The 26,018-nt window shown below is 63.8% G+C and overlaps 1 protein-coding gene across 5 annotated transcripts; it reads right to left on the bottom strand.

Moving 5' to 3' along the window:
- Positions 1-1,566: 1,566 nt before the first annotated feature.
- UVSSA (UV stimulated scaffold protein A) lies at positions 1,567-25,367 on the bottom strand. Of its 5 annotated transcripts, none has more exons than XM_037126911.2 (14): positions 25,292-25,367; positions 24,497-24,596; positions 23,165-23,495; positions 21,973-22,093; positions 20,906-21,304; positions 20,144-20,256; positions 19,941-20,069; positions 14,160-14,271; positions 10,192-10,330; positions 9,658-9,783; positions 8,957-9,140; positions 8,451-8,562; positions 6,000-6,174; positions 1,567-5,355 (listed from the first exon to the last, which is right to left on the bottom strand). In XM_037126911.2, exons 2-14 carry the CDS (start codon positions 24,592-24,594, stop codon positions 5,262-5,264), a joined length of 2,133 nt encoding a protein of 710 aa, XP_036982806.2. In that variant the 5' UTR covers positions 24,595-24,596; positions 25,292-25,367; the 3' UTR covers positions 1,567-5,261. The 5 variants fall into 5 exon arrangements, 4 of the variants coding, with proteins under 4 accessions (XP_036982806.2, XP_036982807.2, XP_036982808.2 ...); XM_037126912.2 differs by lacking the exon at positions 25,292-25,367 and adding an exon at positions 24,960-25,042; XM_037126913.2 differs by lacking the exon at positions 25,292-25,367 and having other exon boundaries at positions 23,165-23,341; positions 23,426-23,495; positions 24,497-24,748.
- Between the last annotated feature and the right edge of the window lie 651 nt (positions 25,368-26,018).

The following is a 26,018-nucleotide window of genomic DNA, read 5'->3' on the forward strand; positions in this document are numbered from 1 at the left end:
AGCTCTCGCCCGAGTCCCCCACGTAAGGGGTGCCCACCCCTCTCCTGCAGGTGGGCTCACACCTCTTGCACCAAACCCATCCAGTGGCCAGGCCCCCCCAGGCCGCCTCACCCTCCGAGTCACGGAGACCCAAACCGCCCAGTGACACGTACCGAGGACACTGCCAGCGCAGGTGCAGCCTCCTCCACGTCACCTGGGCCTGAGGGGAGGGGGCCCCCAGCGCCCACCTGCTGGCCACACGGGCCTGCCCTCCACAGACCCACAGGTTCGTCTTCACCAGACGCCCACGGGGACCCCTCTCCAGCTTGCCAGCTCTCTCCCCGCACCTCTGGACAGAGTGAAGAGACTGCTGGCCCGGGAACACGGCACGGCTGCCGCGACCCAAACAGCACGGCGACAGCTGAGCCGGCAGACACAAACGCTGCCCGGGAGACGTCGGTGAGAGGTCAGGGCGGGGTTTCAAGTGCAGAAACACACAAGCCTCAGGAGGCACGAACGATGAAATTAACTACACAGGAAGTCCACACAGCAAAAAGCAACACAAGGGAAATCAGAAAAAATGAGGAAATATTTGCAATGTAACATGTAGATCTAGTTTTCTTTCTTTAAAAAGAAAGATTTATTTATGTTTAGAGAGGGGGAGGGGAGGAGAGAGAGAGGGAATGTCAGCTTGTGGGTGCCTCTTGTGCGCCCCCTACAGTGTCCTGGCTGGGAATCGAACCAGTGACATTTTGGTTTGCAAGCCAGCACTCAATCCACTGAGCTACACCAGCCAGGTGTTGTCTTAATAATAAAAAGCTCCTACAAGTTAGTAAGAAATAAACAAGACAATAGAAAATAAGCACAGGAAAAGGAAAACAACAAATTTCATTTTAAGAGAAATTTTCGTTACCCACTGAACTATGAGACTGCACTTTTTCACACCACTTAGCAAGTATGCACCTCGGCGAACACGCCGGGGGTGGGGGTGGGGGTGGGGTGGCGAGCACGCTGGTCAGCAGCTGGTGGGAGAGCCGCCCGCCCACCGCCGCCCCGGGGAGCACCCCTAGAGCCCCCGCCAGGCTGCACGTGCACAGCGCCCTGGCTCCGCAACCCCACGCGCAGGGTCGTGCCCTGGGAGACGTCTCTGTGTCGAGAGGACAGGTGGCCACGGACACTTGCCAAAGGACTGCGGGGGGCGGCGGTGGGGACGGAGCGGCCAGGCAGCACCTCTCTGCCTGTCGCTGAGCCCTTCAGGTCCACGCCGGGCCCTGCCCCCCGAACGGACGGGACCCTGCGCAGCCACGAGAGTGGCTCTTCCAGAGGCAAGGGCCAGACCTCAGAGACCCCTGTCCCCCTATGCACAGCAGAGCCTGACAAAGGCCACTTCTTCAGAGCTCTGGGAGTTAACCCGAGACTCGTACCAGCCTGAGAGGTGTGTCCCAGGAAAGTCGCCCAGCCGGCCGGCGCGGGTTCTGAGTCTGCCTGCAGAGCCGGCAGGTCACCGCTGCTGGAGGCAGAGGCTGGGGGGGGTACCCCAAAAGCCTCCTTGTCAGAGAACTGCCCCCACGTGGCTTGTCCAGCTGCTGCCAGGAAAAGCCCCGCGCGCCAGGCTCGTCCTCACTTGGCTCCACACGGCCAGCTCCAGACTGGTCTGCTGAGGATGACCCGCAGGGCTGTGCAGCGACGCGCCTGCCGGTGGCTGCGGCGAAGGAGAGGAAGGCCGGGGTCTCCACGCACCGAGGAGACGCCGCGCTTTCTGTCCGGCCGACCTACAGGCTGTGCACAGGCCGGAAGGCGGGGCTGGGGGCTGAGGGGCCCCCACGGCTTGTCAGCACAACGCCGCAAGACTTCTGGGGTCAGAGCCTTTTTTTTTTAAATAAATATTTTATTTATTTATAGAGACAGGAGAAGGGAAGGAGAAAGAGTGGGAGAGAAACATCACTGTGTGGTGGCCTCTCGTGCGTCCCCTGCTGGGACCTGGCCCACACCCCAGGCACGTGCCCTGACTGGGGATCGAACTGGCAACCCTCTGGTTTGTAGGCCCGCACTCAATCCACTGAGCCACACCGGCCAGGGTGCGTCAGAGCCTCTAGGGGCCGCTCTGGTCGTCGTTAGCTGGTCACCCGGCTGACCGCGCAGACCTCAGGGGTACGGGTGACAAAGGACACAGGCTTTACAGAACTCATCCAGACCCTGGACAGATGGACAGCAGCCACAGCACATCGGGCAGTGGTGGGTCCAACTTCCAGAGCTGCTACATCTGGTGTTGAAAATGTCCAACAGACAGTAAAAAACTGGGAGACACACAGGAAAGCGGGAAGGCCGCAAAGTAAGCCTCAGATTTCAAAGGACTGAAATCCCATGAAACATATTCTTTGGCCCCATGGAATGAAATTGGAAATAACAGAAAAGTTAGGGAAATTGACAATTATGTGGTAATTAAACAACACACTCCTAAGTGCCCAATGAGTAAACACGGAAGTCCCCAGAAAGTTAGAAAACACTGAGGTGAAGCAGGCAAACTCGCAGACACACCGACCACTGCCCCCGACACGGGCAGGAGCGGACGCCCCGCCAGCCCCGCAGGCTCCGGACAAGCAGCGGGACGGGCCAGCAGGGCAGCTGCCCGCCGAGAAGAGCACGGCCCCGGGTGGCTTCACTGGTGACTGTCGACGTCTGAGGCCCACAGACGGCAGTGGAGGACCCGCTCCGCCTCGCACACGGCCTCTGCCCGGAGGAAGCCGCACACGCTGTCTTTCAGAAGCACGGACGCAGACACCTCGGGAAAACACGCCAACTACGCCATGGAACTGCGAGCTCCCAGTGAGCCGGTCCAACACACGACGGTTCACCGCAGTTCACCACGTGCCGGGCTGGAGGGCAGGGCTGCCCGTCGAGTTAGGGAGAGCACCTGGCGGGACTCGCCACCCGCAGGCCTTCGTGACAAGAACCCCAGACAAGCTGGACGCAGAGAACGCCCTGCTCAGACCAGACGTGAAGGCCCCAGCCCACCTCACGCTGCTCAGCTCAGCGGCGGCAAGACAGAGAGAATCACGCTTGGCTCCAGGACCCAGGACGCCCGCCAAGACCCAGGACGCCCGTCAAGACCCAGGACGCCCGCCGGGACCCCGGCTGAGAGGCGGGAAGCACAGGAGCCCCCCCCTCTGACAGGACGGAGCACGGCGCCCCCAGTCCCACCCGGGGGAACAGGCCCACACCCCCCGGCCCTGCAGGACTGAAGGGGCTGACACCTGTGCTCAGCACGGCCGCAGAGGCAAGGCCGACACGCAAATCAGCTGTGTTTCTACACACCAGCAACCAACAAGCCAAAAACAAAAACTCGGAGAACAATTTCCTCTATAAAGCATAAAAAAAAAGGAATGCTCAGAATAGTTAGGTCAGTGCGAAGCCGGTGCTAGAAACCACCACCCGCTGCGCCAGCGTCGGCCGCGAAACGGCGCCGCGGACCGGAGAACGGCGTCAGGGCGCGGCGCTGTCCCACGTGGCGCTCGGAGTCCGAGCGGCCTCTGCCGAAATTCACGCTGGTTCTCTCTTTTCGCAGAAACGACCCTGAAATGCCCTTGGAAGCAGCAGGGACGCAGAACCGCCCACACGGTTCTGCCACAGAGCGAGGCTGGGGGCCCACTCTCCCCACGTCCAAACACCGCAAGGCCCTGCTGACCAGGACGCAGCCGAGCCGGCGCCAGGGCTTCTGTGCGGCGGAAACCAGAGCCCAGAAATAAGCTCGAGTCTGTGGCCAACTGACGATCAGTGAGTTGCCGGATGTTTCCACAGGGAAAGGACAGCCCTTTCACCAAAGGTGCTCACGCCACTGGGAGCCGGCCACTCACCGGGGGGAACAGTCAACTCGAAAGGAGCGAAGGCCTGAACTCAGAAGCCGAGCCCGCGACACCCTCAGAAAACGCACGGGCAGTGAGCGGGAGCACAGGCTCCGTGCGGCGTCAAAGTCAACTGCTGACCCTTCTGCAGCTCGTAAGCGTGACGGCCGGGTGTGCACACCCCTGTGCAACACGTGCCCCTGCAAACCTATCATCACATCGGCACGTCACCCCCAACGTGGAAAAAAAGGAAAGAAGAAAACAGCCCGTTGTGCCTCACAACACACCACGGCAAAGGCAAAGGCAGAGCGGGGGACGCTCCGCCGGGCAGGCGCGGGGCCCCGGCCGGCCCTTCGGGGAACTCGCTCGCTCCGGCCCGGGGCCCGAGCAGACCTCCCTCCGAAGACGGGCGGCCGGCCGGCAAGCACGAGAAAGGTGCTCCCCACGCCCTGGCCAGGGGCTCGGGGCCGGAGCGTCGTCCTGCGCACCCGGTTTGTGGGTTCGAGCCCAGGGCAGGGCACTGGCGTTTCGCTCGCACATCGATGTTCTCTCCCCCTCCCCCTTCCTCTCTCTCTAAAATCAATAAATGTTTCCTTGGGTGAGGAGTTAAAAAAACAAAGAGGTGCTCAGCGCCGTCAGCCCTTAGGAAACAGCACCTCACCACCAAGGGCGGCTGCAGCTGGAAGACGAACCCTCGCGACCTCGCGAGCTCACAGAGGCCGAGCCCCTGTGGGCAGCGGGTTCAGTGATGAACAGATGCCAGGTGACCCAGCACCTCCCTCCTACTTATGCACCCGAGAGAAGTGGCACACCCGTGTTCCAGCCACGTTCCCCGCAACAGCCGGGACGTGCCGACCACCACAGGCAGCTGAGGGGTGGCGGATCAGGGGGGCCTCCGCACGGTGGAGCGTGCAGGGCCATAAAGGGGACCGACACCCGACCCACACTGCCACTTGGAAGGGCCCTGGGGCCGGGTGCTTCCAAGAAGCCAGACACGAACGCCCGTGACGGCTCCATGCACCACCTCGACCCCCACGGGGAGCATGGACACAGGCGGGCTCGGAGGGCCCGGGGGTGGGGGGCGCGGGACCGCACGGGACACGTGCCTGACGCCCCTGAGCCACCCGCCGGGTGCGTCCCTGCCCTGTCAGGCTTCTCCTGGACAGAGGAAGGGAGTCTCCACGCGGAGACGAACGGCTGCAGTAGGAAACAGAGCGGCAGAGTGGGAGGGTCGTGCCCCCTGGCATTTGCGTTGAAAGAGCGTTGACACACAAGTGTGGGTTTTCCTCGATTTCCCGAGTGGCCACCCCAGAAGGCTGGGCGATGAGGGCTGGGCCACGGCACACCCTGTATCTCCCTCCCCCTGGCGCCCTCCCGCCCACTGCAGGGGAGGCAGAGGGGCTGACGAGCCCGTGGACCGAGGCACTGCGGACCCCACCCCTAGCTCAGAGCGTAGTTGAACTGGTTTTCGAACTTCCTGTGCTTCTTCCGGTCCATCTGGTCCAGGGCTGCGCTCACTCGCCGCACGGCCGCCCTGCAGGGAGAGCAGAGCGCGGCGTGACGGAGGGGCCCGGGCGCTGGGTCCCAGGCAGCCACGGCCCTGACCCCCCGCAGACTCCCAGCTGAGGAGTGACAGTGCTCCGACCCGGCCGGGAGCCACAGGTGGCCAAGCCAGGGCCAGCTGCCCTGCCCGGGGCACCGCCTGCCCAGCTGGGGGTGGGGGTGACACAGGCAGTGACACGGGGACACGCACTCAGACTCTGCGGCCACACACGTGCCCCACGTGCAGGCTGTGGGCAGACACCTGAGGACGCAGCACGGACACGGCTCGGAGCTCGTCCTGCCGGCCTTGGGGGGCAACTGGCCTCCCTGAAGTCACCATGTGGACACCCCGGGCCTGACCATGAGGGCCCGGCTAGGCCAGCGCCCAGCCCTTCCGGGTCGGGCCCTGCTCCCGGAGCCTCAGCTGGAGCCCCGCAGGCCCTTCCCTCCAGGAAGACGTGGGTCAGGCTCTGCTCCTGAGGGCCCACCGCCCCCCGCACTGACTGGGACAGCCGTCCGTCCGCCTGGGGGCCCGTGGTCACGGAGAAACGTGCAGCAGGGGGCACCACGGAGGCCTGGGGACGCTGGGGGTCTGGCCGGCACCCCCAGACCCAGGACTCGGTACCGGGCTCGTACTTGGCGAAGACCTTCTTGGCGATGCGTGTGCGGGCGGTGTCGGCCTGCTGCTTCAGGTTGGTGAGGCGGGGGTGCCTCCTCCTCTTGCCTCTGCCTCTCCCGCCGGCCCGGGACGAGCCGAGGTCCACCCCCATGGCTACCTCCACGTCCCTCATCAACTCGGGGTCCTGCCAGTCTGCAAAGAGACCCCGAGACTCCAGAAAACGCCTGGCGCCAACAACGGCGCCTCCCCCGACCTCTTCCTGACTAGGGCCACTTGGCTCGCCCACCATGGCGGCAGGGGCAGCGGGGCAGGGAGGCCTGCTGGCTGACCCTCGGAGGCGCTCCTCACCGCCGCCACCCCGGGCGCGGCCCGCACGGGCCGGGAGGAGCAGCGCCAGGGGACGGAGCTGTCCACGGCTGCTGCCTGGCCTCCAGGCTGGACTGGGTCCACCGGACCCCCAGCAGTGGCCTCTCGACGACCTCTGCCCAGGGGTGCGCACGGCCAGAGCGGCCCAGCCAGGGGTCAGGGCGGACAGGGCGTGGTTTGTGTTGGCCCCAAGGTGTCTCGGCAACGAGCGCTTCACCGGCCCAGACGGCCCTGCTGCTCCCGGGCACGTCCCGCAGGGCCGGCCACGAGGGGCAGCAGAGGCGGCTCCGGGGAGAGAACGTCACCAGCCACAGGCCGGGCCCGGGTGCTCACTCACAGGACTGACGAGAACTCTGTCTCAGGGGGTCTTGGGCCAAGGGCAGGGGCAGCATCGGGGTCAAAGGCCGAGGCTCCAGCCCGCCAGGTCCCTGCTCTGCATCCCCATCAGCAGCTGATATGCTCCCGAAGGCCCCGGGGTGTCCCGGACATGCAGCCTCGGGCCATCCCAGCCGGCTAGGGAAGCCACCAGGCCTGTGGGCACCCTGGCTCCAGCAGGACACCCACCACGCATGGGGGGGGGCCCAGGGGCGAGGGCAGGACACGCCGGGCCGGGGGGAGCCGCGTGCGTCCCACAGACGGATGGCGAGGCCTCCCCGGGCTGATTTTTTGGAGTGAAGGAGAGCGGCCCGCACAGCGCAGACACAGAGGCGATTAATCCAAGATTAAGGCAAACTGTCTGAACAGTTTATCTCCCAGTAATAAGAAGGCGTCACAGTTTAGGAGTCCAGTGAATGGAGCGATTGTTTAAACACAACGGGAAGACGCGCCGCCTGCTCGGGGTGGAATGAGCATCTCGGGAAAATGAAGGAGCAATTTAAAAGCCTTTGAGGAAAATCAATAGGTGCCAGGCCGCAGGGCCTTCCTGCGCCGACGGCCCGGAGCTCCGCGCATTGTCACTGGGGTGAGGGCCGGGGAGAGAAAATTGCCCCGCGTGCGAGGAGGCGGGATCGATACCGCAGTTAGTGGGGAGATCCTATTTCACATCTGACTGGCCAGCGTGGCCCGCGGCCCGCACCTGTTGTTAACAAGTCACCGCGGGCTGCAGAACCAGGGGCTCTTCAGGGCTGACAGGAAAAGGAGGCACTTAATCTGCCCCCGAGCTCACAGCCCTCGGATTAGCAGGTCAGGCCTCCGGCCCATCCAGGGCCGGCCTGGTGCCCACCCTGGGGATCAGGCTGAACCCTAATCTTTGCCTCCGAAGACGAAGGTGACGGCAAACGGCCGCACGCTGCCACCAGCCTCGGGGCAGGACCCCGGCCCACCAGGGCGCCCACATGCTGCCAGCGCCGCCACTTCTGCTGGGCACCACTCGGCCCCGCTGTCCGGGCCCACAGGGCAGAGGGGCGGCTGGTCCATGCGGACGCACGTGCTGTGAGGAGACAAAGCCCCGAAGCTGCCCTCAGGATGACACCGCCGGGGCTGCGGCTGCAGCCCAGCAGCCGTTTGATCTGACACTGGCCAGGAAACGGGGACCCTGGCTGACAGGAGCCCCAAGGAGCCCCTGGAGAGTCGGCGCTGGCAGCAGCCCCTGCCTGCCTCCCAGACACGCAGGCACCGCAGGTGCAATGCACACTCACTGCTGCAGGGGTTTCCTCTCGGGACCGCAGGCTTGGCCAACTGGCTTTTCTTGCCTCGATTTAATTTATTTTATTGAGGAAACAGGACGGAGAGGGAGAGAAACAGCAATGTCTGGCTGCCTCCCACTACCCTCAACTGGGGACCCGGCCTGCAGTAACCCAGGCCTGTGCCCTGACTGGCAATCGCACCTGCGACCCTTTGGTTCACAGGCAGGTGCTCAGTCCACTGAGCCACACCAGCCAGGGTTTCCTGCCTCGATTTCTTCATCGGCTTAAGAACACGGCTCAGCACCCAGAGTCCCACCAAACCAGTGGAGACAGGGGTTCTGGTGGTGGCTGTACCCACACCGCCCATCAGGAGCACCCAAGAGACTCCCGGGCAACTCGGCCCCCCAGGTGACGCCGCAGGAGGAGCAGGGGTCACACGGACGCGTGGGGGCCACCCTCCCTGGCCCCCGTGCCTACCTGGGCGCTGGGCCTGCCTCTGCAGCTGCTGCCTCTGCTCCCGGGCCCTGTCCTCTGGGCAGAGCGGCCGCCCTGTGTCATCTCTGGGGACAATCTTGCCGTGGAATGGGCACTATGGGAAAGCAAGGTGGCTGTCACTGTCCTTGTCTCTGCCACCTGGTGCTGCACCCACAGAAGGGCCCTCACAGAGCCAGGGGAGGGGCCTCTGGCACCTGAGTCCGCTTGTTTAAAGTGACCCCCTCCCCACCCAGCACCCGGACACAGGCAGGCAGGGTGTCGGGGGTGGTGAGGCGAGGAACACAGGAGGGTCCTGCCTGCAGGGCTCCCAGCTGGGACCGGGTGGGTACAGCCCAGTAGCCAAAGGGTTGCTGCAGCCAGGACGAGCGTACCCAGGGTGGCGCTGCCCCCACCCCTGCCCTCAGGCAACTGGGTCCCAGCCCACTGGCCGGGGAAGCTGCCCCTCCAGCCCTGCCCAGCCCGCAGCCCTGCCCCCTCGCCCCCCAAACCTTCAGCCGGTCCTGGCGCTCACAGAGCTGGCCGTTGGGCTTAGGGGCGCGGCACCGGTGCTGCACGGGCTCGAACCGCCCCGCGAAGGTGATGCGGCGACTCCGCAGCCCCTCAGAGACCTCGGCGCAGGTCACCTCCTCGTCCACCTCGCTGGGCTTCCAGAAGCGGTGCTGAGACTCGACCCTACGGCACGGCCAGGCTGTCAGGGCCAACGCCGGGTGCGCCCAGTACTGCCGGGGGCCAGGCCCAGACCAGCAGCCAGAGGGCAGAGGCCGACTCCAGGCCTGGTCACGGGCTTTGTGCAAGGAGGTGAGGAGGCACCGTGGGCCTGGCCCTCAAGGAGACGCGCCCCCTGGTCCGTGGTGCCGGAGAAGACATTCGCTAGCACACCGGGGGCGGCTTTCCAGAAATGCCCGGCAGAGCCCGGGCCCAGCCCACTGGGGTCCCAGGACAGCTGTGACACACACAGTGGTGACGAGGGATGAAGGAGCCCAAAGGTGGAGAAGCGCCCTGGGCACTGGCACCTGACCACCTGGTCCGGTGCCAGGGAGCGACGGGTACAGAGGAAACCTGGGTGCCGGGTGCCAGTCTGGGTGGGCGGGGGAGCCGGGGGAGCCGGGCCAGCGCCCAGCTGCATGCCCGCCGGGTGGGGGCGAGGAGCAGGGTGGCCGCCTCGCCCACCGAATGCGTCCACACTCACTTGACCACCTGTCCGGATGCCGGCGGCTCCTGGCCCCAGTTGCACAGATCCACCCCGAAGGGCAGGACGGGCGCCCGGGCCCGCTCCTCGGCCAGCTTCCCCGCCTCCTCTGGCCCCAGTGGTGCCCTGCAGGGACCATGAGAACAGGGCAGACATGCTGACCGTGCATGCCCAGCCCGGCCACAGCCACCTGCCTCTCCCTCTCCCAGACCCAGGGTCAGCAAGTGGGACCAATGACCTCTCCACCCCAGGTTGGGCTCCGGGGCAGCGTGGAGGCCCTGTGGGGAGTCAGGCACCACTGTCCCCAGGGAGTGGCACAGGGCGAGGGCCTGGGTGCTCTGCCGTCTGCCCCCCACACCCCAGAGCCTCGGGCCCCCACTGCCCGCTCCCACTCGCCCCTGCCCGGGCACCAGAGCTGTCAGGGTCAGCCCGGCCCAGGCGCACCTCTGGGGCTGCCTTTAAGAAGCCAAGCGACCTTGGGAGACTGGGGAGGCAGGCTGTGCTCTGGGCAGAGGTGAGGGGGCTGGGAGTCACCTGGGGCTCAGGCTCGTCGGGGCTGGGGTCAGGTGGCCCCGCAGCCAGTGAGGTTGGGCGGCCGCAGAGGTGGGGTCACTCGCCTCCTCGTCCATCCTCACCCTCGTCCTGGCCTGCACAGCCGGGTCCGTCTCCAGCCCTGAAACACATTCATCTTCTCCTGGGCACTGTCCCCCAGACAGACACGGGGACACTGCGGTCTAAACCCCAAAGGGAGGGAAGGGGGTGACCGAAGGGTCAGGATGTAGCCCTCACGTTTGTGAGCCACTCCCCCTGCAGCTCACAGCTGCATCCGCCGAGACTGCAGTGTGCCCACACCCCACGGGGCACGGCTAAAACCCCCTGAAGGCCAGGGTCCACCCTCCCGTTCCAGGAAGACAAGGGCAGTGGCTCCTGGTCCCCCTGGCCAGCAGCGCCGCACCAGCACCCCTGTGGGGGCCCAGCCTGCTCCCAGGAGCCAGGTCACTGCCCGGTGGGGACACATGCACAATGCTGACGAACCGCAGAAATTAACAGGGGACAGCAAACACGTGAAGTGTGTCTGGAAAAGCCCAGCCACTGCTAACGTGACGGGAACAGTTTGTGTGACACCTATGTGACCTGGCAGCCAAGGAGAGTGCACTGGACCGCGCATGTGTGAGCAGTGGAGGCCTCACTGCACCGGTCGGTGTGGGCGCGTGTCCCCTGTGGCCGTCACGTTCAGAACGACCGAGTGAGCGGAGCCACGGATCTGTATCCGACTCGGCATCACGGCTCCACGGGGACTAGTGGCTGGTTCAGAGGCTGCAACTCTGGGCAGCTGGCGACTGGCAGCTTCGTCATGACAACGCGCCTGCCCAAGCGTCAGGTCTCAGGTACATCAGGTCTTTGGTGAAACATCAAATCGCCCGGGGGACTCAGCCCCCACAGCCCAGACTGGGCGCCTTGCAACCTCTGGCTTTTCCTCAAACTAAAATCACCTTTGATGAAAGGGAAGAGATTTCGGACTGTTGATGAGACTCAGGAAAATACAACAGGGCAGCTGGTGATGACTGGGAGACCTGCGTGAGGTCCCAAGGTGCCTGCTCTGAAGGGGACTGAGGTGTCACTGTCCTCTGTACAGTGTGTCTCGTACCTGCGGGTCGTCCTCAATAAATGTCTGGTTTTCACAGTGTATGGCTGGGCCTCATAAGTGTGAGTCTTTAATTAGCAAGGACAACCATCGGAACAAAAGTATCTACTCTTTTACTCTATTGAATGACCATTTTTTAAACCAGCAAAAGACAAGTTAATTTAGCAAACAGAAGATGAAAATAGGAAAGAAACAAAACAGCAAATCGGAAAGTATTAAAAACAACCAACCAACTGCTGACCCATGTGAAGTACAGTGATAGGTAATTAAAGAGATGAAGACCAATTAAGAGACAGGCTTACTCAGTTGAAAAGCGTCTAAAATCTGTTGTCTCTGCAAACAGTGGGTCAACAAGGGTGGAAATGGAGGCTGAGAGGAGGGTTACTCTGCAGACGGACCTGGAAGGGCCGAGGGCGGAGCCGCGTCAGTGAGAGCGATTTTTGGTTACAGGGAGGGAGGAGGAGACAGGGAACCCCTGCTAGGCACGCCCGGCCCTCGGGCTGTGGCTTTGGACCAAATGGGTGTGATCCTGGCTTCGGAGCGGACGGGGGACCCAACCCAGCAGCGCCATGGGCTTCGAGGCTGAGAAGCCCTTGCCGAGCACACGCAGGCTGATGGCTACCAGGTGAGAAACCACAGCCCTGCTGAACACCCAGCCCTGCCTGGGGCAGAGGGTCCCAGCGACACTGACTGACAGAGCCCGATGTACAGGGTGCAGGGGTGCAGGGGTGCTGCCCCTGGATTAACGTCCTGGGGAAGGGGGGGCTGTAGGGAGGACTCGGTGCCAGGCCAGATTGCCAGAAGGGCCACCTCTGCCTCAGGCTGTGGCTCCCCGGCACGGGCCAGGGTCGGGGACGGCAGACCACAGCGGCGCTCTGCCTGCGGCTACACCTGCCGGCTGGGGCTGCCTGGCCTTTCTCGGAGGTGAGCAGAGGGTGCACGTGGCCTGCCCTGCACTCTGTCACGTGAGCGGGGGTCTCCCCCCCACTGCTGGGGTCTCATGCTGAAAGTACAGGACACAAGACAGAGCCACTTGGAGGTGGCCAGGCCCACCTCTGCCACCTGAGGGCACGGCTGTGAGCCCCGGGGTGCCCTGGGCAGGAGGCTGGAGTCCGGGCCCGGCTCCGTCACCAACACCGCATCGCAGGCCCCACCGACGAGAGCGCGCACTCGCCCGCCCGGGACTCTGACTGCAAGTCAGCGGGACGCTCCGCCGGCCACACACGCGCTCGGGAGGCAGAGGCTGGTCAGTGAGCGTCAGTGTTCGGGGGACGCAGTGAGAGCCAAAGATCAAGGTGAGAATTCCTGAGTTACAAGAATAAACTACATTTTTCATTGATCTGTTGCTTTATTTAAACCATTAAAAAGATGGGTGAGTGTGTTAGGGCAAGGTGAATACTTGGGGCACTAGAAACACACCACCATCTTCACGTCGTGGTAGCAAATCAATCTCACTGACACACTGGCAAAGCAAAACCCAGAAAGCGGATGTGGTTCTCAGGGAGGACTCGGCTGGCAGAGCGGGAGCCCCCAGCCCTCAGACCCCCGGGCGTCTGATCAAGCCCGGGGTCTTGGCGCCAGCTGACTGCCACCGCCTAATCACAAAAACGCTCGCGTCCCCTTTTCTGTTTAAACTGACCGAGGGGCACTGTGTCCACAGGGAGCAGAGAGGCGGACAGGGTGGGACGGTCGATGGTAGGAAACGGAGCGGCTGGGGCTGGCGCAAAGTTAGCCTCCCGCCTGCCACGATCGATCTCCCCTCCCCGAGCTGGCCTTGCGATTAAAATGTAAATTTCAGAAGCTGACGGCACCGGCAGACGCCAGGATTAAGGGGAAGACAAAAGCCCCTCTGAAAATTCAGAGGTGGGAGCGCTCAGCTCCCGGCCCCAGGCAGTGCAGGGCCGGCCTGAGAGCACCGTGGGGCAGGAGGCTGGGGGAGCGCAGCACAGGGTCCGGGACAGGACGCCCACCCGGTCCTCTGCACGGGGCCCCGGGAACCCCACTCTGGACCCGGGGCGGCTGGTGCGCTCCAGGCCCACCTGCTCACAGCTGTTCAGAGGACACTGGTGGCCAGAGGACACTGGTCAGATAGCACCCGCCACCCGCCCCTCCAGGTGCAAATGGACTGTCGTGAGCTGCCCAGAGCAGAGGCCGACTCCTGCCCCAGGGGCTGTGGGGTCTCTGCTGCCCTTGTGAGGCGCTGCCGCTGGGCCCCACCTGCCCCCGAGGGCTGCGGCCCTGGGTGCCGCCGTGGCGAGTGGAGGGCGGAGCTGTCCAGACGGCAGAGACCAGGCCTGGAGCCCACCCACACCTGCGCTGGACCCGGGGGCTGCGAGTCCTCGGGCGGCACAGAGGGGGGCTGCCTTGCTTGCGATACCTCCAGAAACAGCAATCGGGGGCACGGCTTGGGGAATGTGGGTGCTCACTGCACCCAAGGGAGTGGCCACTGCCATGGGCCCCCTCTGTGCCCACAGCAGGCCCCCCAAGCCGCTCTAGGGACCACAGTGGAGCCCTGCACTCACCCCCCGGGGCCGGGACCTCCGACTCCCAAGCAGGGTGGCCCCCGCCGCAGCGGGCGGTCAGCACAGGGGCCTCTGCAGTCCTCCTCCGAGGCCATCTGGTGGCCCCACACTAACTGGACGCAGGAAGCGCCTTGCCAGGCCCCCCAGACAACCACCCAGGGCCGGTGCCAGTGAAAGCACCTCCCTCGTCGCCAGCGGCCACCATGAACCCCAGGGCCACCTGGCCCGGCAGAGCCACCCCCCACCGATCAGGGGGCTGTAGGTCCCACACCTGAGGTCACAGCCAAGGGACCCTTGCTGAGGACCCTTCCCCCAGTGCCCCTCCCACCACTCACCGCCCTTGGGCCACAGGTGGTCGGGGACACAGGCTTCGTAGCCCTCCTTCTCTGGAACCTCCACGAAGTCGTCATCATCGTCGTCCTCGTCCTCATCCCCCGGGGCCGCCATCTGTGGAGACACCCCAGAACCTGCGTGGTGACAGCAGCCAGAGGCTGGAGGTTCCCTGACCCCAGTGGCCCTGCAGGCCGGGGTGTTGGCGTCACCAGCTGAGCACACTGGCCTGTCCCCCAGACAACCCCCCCGCGTCCCTAAAACCAGCAGCTCCACGTGCCTTCCCCTGGCATCCAGAACCCGACCTGACGTGTAACCTCCCAGCTGCCCGGAGTCTCGACCTGCATGGAGCCCGCACCGCTTCAAAGCCTCACAGAGCAGAGTTCACGCCAAAAAGCCAAGGCCCCCGACATCCCCCCTTTCGGGCCAGCCTCTGCTTGGCCCCCCAAGCCACACCCCGCTCTGACCTCAGGGGCGCCGACGTGACCACCGCTGTGGTGGAATATTCTACCCCTTGGACAAGGTCACCTCCCAGCCTGGGTCACCACCTCCCGCAGGTGGTGCACCTCTGCCCCTGCCCCACGTGGGGGGGGGCCTGGACCTCCCCCCACCCTCTTTCTGGGCTGCATCAGGCTCGGTAGGAGCAACAGAGGCCCTGGGGTGGGCCGACAGCTCTCCCAGAGGAGTTCACCAACTTGGGTGACCAAGGCCACTCGTACACACCAGTGTGCCAGGGACACTGGGACAGGAACATCCGGAACAGGTGCCCACAGCCAGCCCCACTCAGAAAACCCTTCAGGGCCGGCTCCTCCCCCTTCGCCCCCCTCCTCTCACAGGAGCGACCTCGTGGGGACCTGTCCTTCCTGAGGGGGTCACAGTGGGAGGCATCCAGAAGGCCCTGCCCCCTGCCCACCGGTGCTGCTTCTTACTTCCGGCCCCCTGGGGCCAGCCGAGCGGCACACCCACCTCGCCGACACCGCCAACTGCCGCCCACCCGAAGGCCCGGAAGGGAGACCCTGTCTGGGGACGGCCAGCAGCGGGGCTGCAGGGGCGCCCGAGGCACACGAGGGACGGAGCCATCTGACACGGGCCCCGAAACACCCCGACAGCCACGCCGAGCGCCCGCGCCCAGGGCGCCTCACCAGCCGTGCCCACCGTGGCGGCCCCCGTCGGTGCCACCCCCGAGGCCTAAGCAGATGCAGATGCACTTTGTTTGGGTGCAGCCCGCAGCCCTGCGCCTGGAGGTGCGGGGACATTAATCACGGGAAACTGTAATTTTTGTTATCAGTCTAACACTGATCAAGAGGGAAGCCGGTCTCCGCCGCTGACCTGTGAAACGTCCCAATTACGCTCTTTGGAAATGACAGGGGCACTTAACTCCCGAGCTGAGCAAATGACGACAATCAATCACGTTTGAATAACAATGAGCCACGGACCTGAAAATTATTTTTGTGCAGAACCTCCCAGGAATTTATGAAAGGTGGAGAGCAGCCCGGGGTTTTCGGGCGCGCGGTCCCCGGCCTACGCCGTGTGATCGGCACTAAACGGGATTTATGTGTTTTAATTTTCTGAAAGGTGGATGTGGGCCGACCGGGTGTACAAGGCAGAGCACGGACGCCGGGCTTTAAATATGGGGGTCATTCCGTAAAACGGTACGTGTGTTGCTCCCACCATTGCATTTCCCTGGGGACTTTTAGGAGGTTTCCATTTCCTAAAAACCATTCGGCTGCTTCGTTAACTACCAGGGATCACACCCTCTGACTCTCCCATTAGCAGGTGCGTCCCTGTCGCTGACCCCGGAGCCCGGGACCCTCTGTCCTTAGGTCAGCACAGGTGACTGTGGGCAGCACCCGGTCCAGGAGCAGCCGCATCCTCCATAAATGCAGGGCTGGCGCTGGGCCCCTAGGAACTGCCCTCCCTCGTGCCCCCACAGCCAGGTCCCCAGGCAGAGCCTTGCCACCGAAGACTTAGCTCCGTGTCCAGGAGCAGCCCCAGCGGTGGCCGGCCCACCCCTGCCTGGAACACCACAGGTCAGGCTGCCAAAGACACAGCGCTTGGCTCGTGGGCTCCTGCTGCCCAGGGTCAGGGGACAGGGAGCCCACGCGCTGGACCCCAGACGGACTGCACGTCAGGGGAGTCACAGACAGCTCTGCGACCCCGGCATGACCTGCTCATGGGCCGTCCACCAGGCGCCTGCTCAGACAAAAGCAGCACCGCCCGCCAGGCGACCTCAGAAACGGCACAGCTGGGGCCAGCCCAGTAGTTCAAGGCAGCATGGTGGCAACCTCCCTGCAAGGTCAGGGGTGGGGTCGGAAGCCAGCACTGACCCAGCAGCAGGGAGGTGCTGGGGACAGAGTAGGGACGAGGACACCCGAGGTCTCGAGGAAGGGGACCACAGCCCAAGGAGGCACCGGCTGAGGCAGGCCAGTCCCCCTCCCAGTGGCACTGGAAGCAGACCTTGCCCCCTGGTCCGGGGGCCACGAGGCCAGGCCAGGCCCAGCAGCCATCACCCCCACTGACAGATGAGGCTGGGGGAGCCGGCCGGCCCTGCACTGAAGCCGGCCTGACACACAGCGGCTGCAGGCGGCTGGGGGAAGCAGACAACCCGATTCTCACCCAAGCTAAGAGGATTTAGAAGAATGAGTCTCCGCAATCATAATTAAACAAGCAGTAAAACAGCTAAAATATACAACACAACCCGTGTACGCACGTCGGGCAGCGGGGTCACTAATTATCTGAGAAGGGGCCGGGGAGAGCGGCCTCGCTCCGGAGCGGTCGCCCGCCAGTGCGCACTCGAGATACAGCTGGGACCATTCAATAAATTTTGTACGATCTAATTAACTTGGTGCGCAATCTCAATTACTTTTCACCCAAGAAATCACTTTTGTTCAGTTTGCGTGATTCCCTTTAAAAACAAGGCAGGAGCCCGTCAGACCAGCGGCTCCCACCTGCATTTGTCTCTGGGCTTGACGGCTGCGCGTTTAACGCCCATTCTCTCTTATAAACTAAAAATTAAACGTGCTCAGCTGTGGTGGCCGGCGTCAGGCGGCTATTTATATGCTAATGCCCTCCCTGGAGGCCGCGCAAACTGCCCAGCCAGGCCGCCATCTCGGCACCTTCGCCTTTGGAGGGCAGAGGACGCGGGGCCAGCTGACCACGGCCAGTCGGACCCCACAGCCGGCCTGGGCCGAGGTGCAGCGAGAGCCCTGCCGAAGGAGAATCTGAGATACGGTTGCTGGAACCGCCCCGGCCCCGAGGGCTGTCCCCACCCTCTCTGGCCTGAGGGCACTGCAGCAGGCCTCCGGGTGGGAGCTGCTCTGGCGCCCCGTCCCTGTCCCGTTGCTGGGGGTGGGCGGGCGTCTCTGGGGTGAGGCTGGGGTCCAGAGCTCTGCAGGGTCTGGAAGGGCAGTGGACAGATGGGTAGGGTGCGCCCATGACCCAGGGGACGAGGGTGGCACCCTCCCCCAGCGAGGACATGGGTGGGCGTGCACTGGCGTCGGGCGGCGTGCAGAGGAAGCCCCGAGGAGTCGCGCGCCGCCCCCCCAGCCCTGGCTGCTTCCAGGTGCTCAGGAGGCGCGGCTGGGCCCCATGACGCTGGGGCAGCTTGCAGGGGGCCCCACCTGGAGGGGAAGACAGGACGTACACACCTGCCCTGACTCAGTCCCCCGCCTGTAGCACAGCCCCTGTGGGAGCATCTGCGGGAACCAGACGGAGGACCTGTGAAGGGGTCTGGGCGCAGGCGCCTCGGGAGAGGGAGGTGACACAGACACTGGGGGCACTGGGGGGCGGGAGGGGGCGGCCGGGCTGCGGCACCCCCCAGGCCTCACGGGAGCGTGTGCAGACCCCTCTCTGCTCTGGGCGCCCCCCCACCGCAGCTCGGCCTTCGGCGTGATGGAGGGGCTGCGTCCCCAGGAAGGCTGTTTACTGGCCCTGCCGCGTCCAAGGTCCTCACGTCGCTGATTTAGTTTCCCTGCCTCCCTGGGAGCCGAACGCCCCCAACATTTCATCCCCGTGCCTCCTGCTCTGTCCTTTTCACCTACAGGAAGGCGGGCCCACAGGGCCAGTACAGAGCGCATGGCCTCTGTCCGTGGCCGCCAGCAGGCTCAGGAAACCTCGCGTGGAGCCAGTGGGGGCCCTGGGAGAGGGCGCTGGGGCGGCCCGGCAGCTGCCACGCCGACTGGTGCTAGGTGAGGACAAGGGCAGCACCTGTGGGGGCACTTCTGCCCCGGAAACGTGTTAAGTCAACATGTAAAAAGAACCCACAGCTGGGAGTTTGAACAGAGCGATGACTACAGTTGTTTTCTTCTGACTTTACTGATTAGTGAGAAATCACTGTTCTGTTAATTACACGACACAAAATACTCAGTGATCTTAGCTACGTAATTAAGCGGCAGGCAATTCGGAAGCGCTCACAGGATGTTTATCAGTGTGACGGACGCAGAGGCCCCGGATCACCGCCCTGCTCGCCAACGGACACGCTGCGGACTAAATCTCCCCGACCAGCTTCCCATCGACCCGGCAGCTTTATCCCTGCCGCCCCCAGACGGACGAGCCACAATGCACAAAGCCCAGTTAAACCTACTACACCAGCTTAGAAGCTTTTAAGGACGTAACACCTACATCAAAAGGAAAACGGTCCGCAGAAACCAGCAACAGACAAAAACAGAAAATCAAAAGGAAAAGGCGGCCGCCATCCCACGGGGATTGCAAGCAGCACGGTCTCGGGCAGGCTGGCGCCGGCCTCCAGGGGCAGACGCTGCCCCACTGGCCCTGGGCCTGTGGTCACTGGAGCAAGCAGCACCGTCTCTGTCTCAGGTATTTGTGTCACTTATCGAGTCAGCTCCGGGCTCCACCCGTTCCCTGCACGGTCAGGGCCCAGCTAAGTGGGGAGAGCCCAGGCCAGGGACCCAACCACCAGGCATTTCACAGGAAAACCAGCCCAGACCAACGTGCACTCATTTCTAACCACCAGACCGAGGGTGGCTGCCGGCACAGAAGGGGAGCAGGTGCCGCAGTCTGCCCTGGGGACAGGGCGCTGCCACTCAGCCCGCAGCCCCGTCGCCCCACCTACAGCCCAGGAAGGAGCCTGTCTCCGTCTCCGTCAGCTCCTGGAGGCAGAGCCAAGCCCGCCTTCCCGCTCCCCTCCTCCGTCAGCCCTGTGCACCCCCACCGCACTCACGGTGCCTGCCTCAGCTTACCCTACCATCCCCAGGTCGGTCCCTGCCCTCCTAACAGAACATGGCATCTTGCCAACCCCAAGTCCGCTCCGGCCACAGGCAACCCCGCAGAGGCCCCGCGGGTGGCCAGGCCTGGACACTCATGCCTCCCAGCCCACACATCGCCCCACAAATGCCTTGGGGGCGGCAGCAAAGCATCCGCCAGCGAGAGGTTGAGGCACACATGAGCTCCGAGGTGACCAAGGTGCTGACGATGGCCTCTGTGAGGAATTAGTGAGCCCACGGCCACACCAGCAGACACACCAGGCTCACCGCACCGTGCCCTGCCCCCAGCCTGCTGTGAATTTCACTCACTGGCCTGGGTTTTGAGGAGAAAGACAAGATCGCCCCCTGCTGGTCCCCAGGGGCTGCGCGCCTGCAAAGTCAAGGAGGGACCAAATGCTCAGCAGCAGCCCCAGGGACCTAGGCCTCCCTGCCCCAGCCCCTCCGTATCTGGGGAGGCCCTGGGCTGGGCCCACCCTCCATGCCAGGCCCTAGTGAGGAAAGAACGGGATGCTCCAGAGCCCCGTGGTTCCTGCTTAGAGGCTGAGCTCGGCCCATGGCACGCACCTCCCTCCTGTGCAGCCCTGCGGGCTCGATGTCCAGCTCTCGGGATCTCCTCAGGGCAGCTTCCAGTTCCGCTTTCAGGTCGATAGCAGCCTCTAAGTGCCCACGGTGTGTCCCTGCACGGGTGAGGAGCTGCCAGCAAGAGGGCCCGTCACCTGGCAGGCTGGGCCCCCCCACCGGCCCCCAGCCCTCCCCACATGCCTCACCTGGACCCAGGAGCACACAGCGGGCAGGAACTTGTTCTGGATGAGCTTCAGCGTGTCCTGGGCCGACTGGATGACAGCCCAGTTGTCCTCATCCGCATGCACCCTCAGGCCGTCTGCAAAGGGGTGTATGGGGTCACCAGAGGGACCAGGGGCCCCAGGCAGGTCACCTGCAGTTCCACCTGTCTGCATCACAGGCACCTCGACCCTTGGGTCGCTGGTCGTCGCTGCCTGACAACTCTGGGGAAGAAGGCTTCAGCTTGACCCCAATGCCCCGCCGCTCCAGGCTGAGACCTGGGTGGTTCCTCGGACACAGACAGGCCAGCCCGTCCCTAGAGCCCCAGGATCCCTGCCTCTGCTGCCCTCAGTGGGAGGCCCCCTAACCCCTGCCCCCCTCCAGCACTGGGCCACGCCGCTCCCCGCCACAGGCAGGACTTCCTGCAGCTATGAGCTGGCTGCCCTCCACCCAAGAAGGCACCCGAAGGTCCCCAGCCACATCCAACAGGGACCGCAGACGCCTGTGAGGAAGCTGCGCCCAGCAGCCCGCAGCCACTGCGGGAGCTTCCAGGGCACCCTGGCCACCTCGCCTGCAGGTCACAGTGAGGGCCGCAGGGCGGGGCCTGGGGATCCACAGCCTCGCCTCAGCCTCAGGAGTCCCTGCCCCACCCACGGCCCCACAGAGTCTGTGGGAAGTACCCCACGGCCGTGGCCCAGAAGGCCTGGTGGAGCAGCCACCCAGAGTGGCAGCCGCGGAGCCCGTGTCACCTGAGTGGAGCTCCACGTCCAGCGTATACTTGTGGGAGCCCAGCCCGTGGTGCCGCACAAACTCTTCCTGGTCGCTGTCATCTTCCTCCTCCTCCTCCTCCTCCTCCTCCTCCTCGTCCTCCTTCTCCTCTGAGGGTGCCCCTGTGGAGGCCTGGCTCAGCCCCTCCCCGCTGGTGGCTACTGGAGGGCGAGCACAGCCAGGCAGGGTCTTGCTGCAGCACGGCTGCTCCTCGTCCCCAAGGTCAGGGGTGCTGGCTGGGCAGGGGGTGCCCTCCTTGGACATAGCACGGGCCTCAGTGGGTGGGGTAGCCCCCAGGCAAGGCCCCAAGTCGAAGGGCAGCAGCAGCCGGAAGCAGCTGTCCGCCTCCACAAGGCAGCCCCGGATTTCTTCAGACATTTCTGCAAAGACCAAGAAGTGGCTTGCTGGGCGCTTCCCGGGACAGCACCACCTCCCCAGGCAGGAGGGCCTTGGACAGCGTGTCCGAGGGAGGCCTTCCCCAGCAGGGCCAACGTCCCGGCCTTGAAGGTCAGTGGAGGCTTGGTGGCTACTGAAGGGTCAGCCGGGCTGCCGCAGCTGTGGGGCTGGCCCACCCACATGCTGGTGCCCCCAGGGCCTCCTCAGTGCCTCTGTGAGCTCCACGTGGGACAGGCTGGCAGGATGCACGGGAGGTCAGACCAGCGAGGACACACGTCCGGTCCTCCAGCCCCACTGCACCTGCACCACTCCCCACAGGGCTCTCCCACCTCGGGACCAGGGCCCCGCTCTGCGCCTTCTTCATGGCCTGGCCGCCTCCCTGTTCCTCACACCCTGGCTGCCAGAAAGCAAATGCTGGAGTTTGGGGGAGGAGCTGCAAGAGCGAGAAAGGCCAGGAAAGGCAGGGGGAAGCTCAGGCCAGAGCAGCCGAGGACCCGCTCTCTTCTGCCCTGCCCGGCCAGCCTAACCACCAAGGATGCAGGCGAGATGAGGGTGCCGACCAGGAGCGGCTCCTGGGGCAGGGAGGGGTTCTCTGCCCAGCTGGTTCGTCCCCCTGCGGTCGCTCACCTACGGTCAGGCCCCAGCACCTCACCCTGCATCTCCCGCACGGCCTGCTCGGACCTTTCCCGGTAGATCCGGTCCAAGCGCCTCTGCTTTTCCTCCTCTCGCTTCCTCTCCACCGGAGTCCTAGTGTTCACATCCTGAAAATCCACCTGAGAAGTTGAGGTAAAGATGAGACTCAACCGAATGGAACACAAAGAAAATTAAAATCAAAATGAGGCAAAGAAGCCCTGACCTCTGTGGCTCAGTGGGTTGGATGTCATCCTGCAAAGGGTCACCGGTTTGACTCCCGGTCAGGGCACACGGCTGGGTTTCAGGTTTGGTCCCCAGTTGGTAGCGCTCAAGAGGCAGCTGACTGCTGTTTCCCTCTCGTGTCAATGTCTGTTTCTCTCTCCCCCCCCCTTCCCCTCTCTCTAAAAACAAATAAATTTAAAAGTTTTTTAAAATCAACTTAAAAAAATGGCCTGGCTGGTGTGGCTCAGTGGACTGAGCCCGGCCTGCCAACTGGTCACCAGCTCGACCCCCGGCCAGGGCGTGGGCCTGGGTCGCAGGCCAGATCCTGAGATGGGGGCACGCGTGAGGCAACCAATCGATGTTTCTCTTTCTCTTTCTCCCTTCCTTCCCCCTCTATAATTAAATAGATAAAGTCTCAACAAGTAAAAAGAGAAAACGGGCCAAAGAGGAGATACAGCAGCACCAGCACACAGCCAGACCTTGGAGGGCACCTTTAGTTCAGTGCTGAAAGCAAAAGGGAGCCGCTGGCTTGTGGGTTCGGTCTGGCCCCAAGCTGCTGCAGGGGGAGGGGGCTGGCTCCGACCAGCAGATGGGGCCGGGGCAGGTCACACCGGGGGCCAGAGAACACCTCCTGAGCATGGGCCCTGGGGTGGCAGCACCCCCAGGCTGGCTGCAGAGACAGGTGGAGGGACCCGGGTGACCACAAAGTCTGAGGGTGGTCCCCAGACAGTGGGAGTTCATGGCTGAGAAGGGCTGTGTCTGCGGAGCTGAATCCACTGCCCTTTGCCTCACTGGCACACCCAGGATGGAGCTCCACAGGCTAGCCACCCGCCCCACCCCGCCCCCAGCAGCTTCCAGCTTTCCCCTTCTCAGGAGCCTGACGCCACCTGCTGGTGACTCTCGGGCCTGCTGGGTCCACAGCCCTGGCCCAGCAGCTGGGCATCCAGGCACACCTGTCCACAGAGACTGCACGGCCAAGGCCCACCCACCTGCTGGCTGTGTTTCAGGAAGTGGTAGCCCAAGGCAAGCTTCTTATAGGCCGAGCCAAACTTCTCGTTCCAACTCTGGACAGCCAGGGCGACGGCCTGCTTCAGCCTCTGGGCCACCTCCCGGGGCGGCGGCAGAGGCTTCCTGTGGTCAGTGCCCAATGTGAGCTCCAGGAACTCCTGGAAGTTGGACACAACCAGCACCCTGAACAGGTGAGACCGGCCGAAAAGCTCGCCCATGATCTGGAAGGCAGAGAGGCGGACCTCGGCGTGCTCCTGGCTCAGCTGGGCCATCAGCAGGTGGTAGGCGCGGCTCAGCTGCTCCTCCGATGACCTGCCGAGGCCATCAGTTCTTACCAAGTGCCCAACTTGGGGACACGATAGTTAAACACTGTGGGGACAGTATTCACGAGGGGCAGGGATGTGCACCCTCTGCCAGGTCCCACTTGCCCCTTCGCAAGGCCATACCTGGTTCCTGCCCACTTCTATGAAACCCACAAGCCAAGAATGTGTTACAGGCCCTGGCCAGGTGGGTCGGTGGGTCAGAGCATCGTCTCGAGCACCAAAAGGTCCCGGGTTTGATCCCTGGTCAGGCACCTATGAGAGGCAACCAATGTTTCTCTCTCTCCCCTCCTTCTCTTTCTAAAATGGATAAACCTTTTCTCAGGTGAGAATTTAAAAAATGGCTTTTACATTTTAAAACAGTGGAAATGAATCAAAGATCATACTTCATGACTAGACGAGGCTTCAGGGTCAGTGCCCCGGACGCCTCCCTGAGGGGGCCCTGCCACCCACTCGCACCCCTGGGACACCTGCTCGGACTGAGTGCCCCCCCCTGCCCCGTGAGCCACTGCTGCTGGGGGTTTTCTGGGCCTGAGCTGAAAGTGTTGTCGAAATGTACACCCTCCATCAGCAATACCCTAAGGTCTCCTGTTTTGTAAACACAGGAGGCTAAGCATGACCAGCAAAACTCGACTTATGTTGCACATTCCGACAGTGAAGACAGAGGTGTGGCTCATCTCTGAGTCACATGCGTGTGCTGAAGGGAGGGAGGTGCTCTGTCACCCACACAGGAGAGTGAACATAGGCACAACCAACCGCAGTCCTAATGTGCTCCCCCAACACCACCCTCCACCCCGGGGCCACAGCCCCAGCACACCCCAGCGCCAGGGTTAACACGCTAGGCGTGTCCTTTGGGGGTCCCTGCCCAGCAGATGGGGGCAGGCAGGGCTGAGGTATACGCAGGCCTGGCCTGGGGAAGGCCTCACAAACACCCCGGGCAGCAACCTTGCGGGGCCAGCCAGTCGCCGTGGAATGCCGAACCCAGAGACATACTTGCAAATTTTCTTCAGCTCCTTCATTTTCTCAGGGTTCAGCTGGGGCTCTCCCGAAGTGGTGAGGTCCTCTACCAACTCTGAAAGTCTTTGGTCCATGTCTAAAAACATACAAGGCGGAGCTGCTCAGGGATCACCTAGTACTTTCCAGTTCCCAGTTCTCCTGTCAACACTTTCCAGAGCTGGAGGTGGGGGGCCGAGGATGGGGTCCTCCGCCCCGGCCCACGTGGGGTGGCCTCCTGGATACTGAGATCTAACCAGTCAAAGTGACATTCCGGGCAAGGCCGACACGGCGCTCCGGGTGGTCACTGGGAAAAGTGCATCTGGGGAACGTTAACTGCGGCGCTTTCCGATCACGGAGTGGGTGCGGTGGCGACGACAGCTGCGTTTCCGAACGCGCGCGTCAGAGGAGAGAACATGGCGTCTTCGTTTACGTGAGTTTTTCCCCAGTGTGACTGTGTTACCTTTTCCCTTGCCGCCAGCACTAAATGCGCACGAGACTCAGCCTCTGGAGAGGGAACTAACTGCCTGCCTCGGACTTTCTAAGGGGACCGGACTTGCGCTTGGGAGCCCCCTGGGGGCCAGATGTGGCGCTGGCAAGGCGCAGCGGGCCGCGGGATCCGAAGCAGGGCGGGCTGCGGACTCGGCTTCCTTAGCTGGAAGGAGGGGCCGGCCGGGCAGGTGAGTGCAGGGAGGAGGAGGGGGCGTCCCGAGGACTGGCCTGCGGGACCGCCCCTGCGGCCCCCAAGGCGGAACTCGCACCCTGCGCCCAATACTGCGGCCACCCAGAACCTACCGCGTCAACAGGTCGCTCGCCTCGCCTTGCCACGCCCCTTCCGGCGAAGGCCCCGCCTCCCATCATGTGCCCCGGGTCGCTGCAGTCATTGGCTTGCCCTGGCTCCGGCAGCGCTCGGGGGCCAGTGAGGCTATAACGGCCTCTACCGCCCGACACAGCCCCTCTCACGTTACCCCCGCCCCTTCCGGCGGAGGGCCCGCCTTCTATTAGTTCCCCTAGCTCCCACCCACTGATTTGCCCTGACGCCAGAGGCAGGGGCGAAGCAGAGGTCTTCGCGCGGGGCGGGGCGGGGCGGGGCGTCGCGTCCCTCGAGGGCAATGTTCAAGAAAAAGGAAGCCGGAGGGCGCAACGTGTTCTTAAAGGAGCCCCGGGCGCGGCCGTCCACAGGTTCTGGCCGGAGGAGTACAACCTGGTGTGCACGCCACGGCCACCAGGAGGCTTGAGGTCCCTGGACCCTGTTCTGAGATCACCCGACCGGGTCGGTTGGGAGCGGGCGTGTGTTTCTGCTGGCGAGCACCAGAGCCACCACCCCCGCTGCCTGGAGGGTCTAAGACGGGGTGGCTGCTGCCTCTGGGGAAGGGACCGGCTCCATGGGACCCAACGTGGAGGTGGAAAGGGGCGGACAGGCAGAAAGTCTGCAGCCTGCAGGGAGGGGCGGGATGGCCCGGTCCCTGACCAGCCCCCAAGGATGTGTGCCCACGTGGCCATTTCAAGTACCGCTGCCGGG

The sequence above is a fragment of the Artibeus jamaicensis genome, unplaced genomic scaffold, assembly GCF_021234435.1.
Source record: "Artibeus jamaicensis isolate MK-2021 breed Jamaican fruit bat unplaced genomic scaffold, CSHL_Jam_final contig_76, whole genome shotgun sequence".
Classification (NCBI taxonomy): domain Eukaryota; kingdom Metazoa; phylum Chordata; class Mammalia; order Chiroptera; family Phyllostomidae; genus Artibeus; species Artibeus jamaicensis.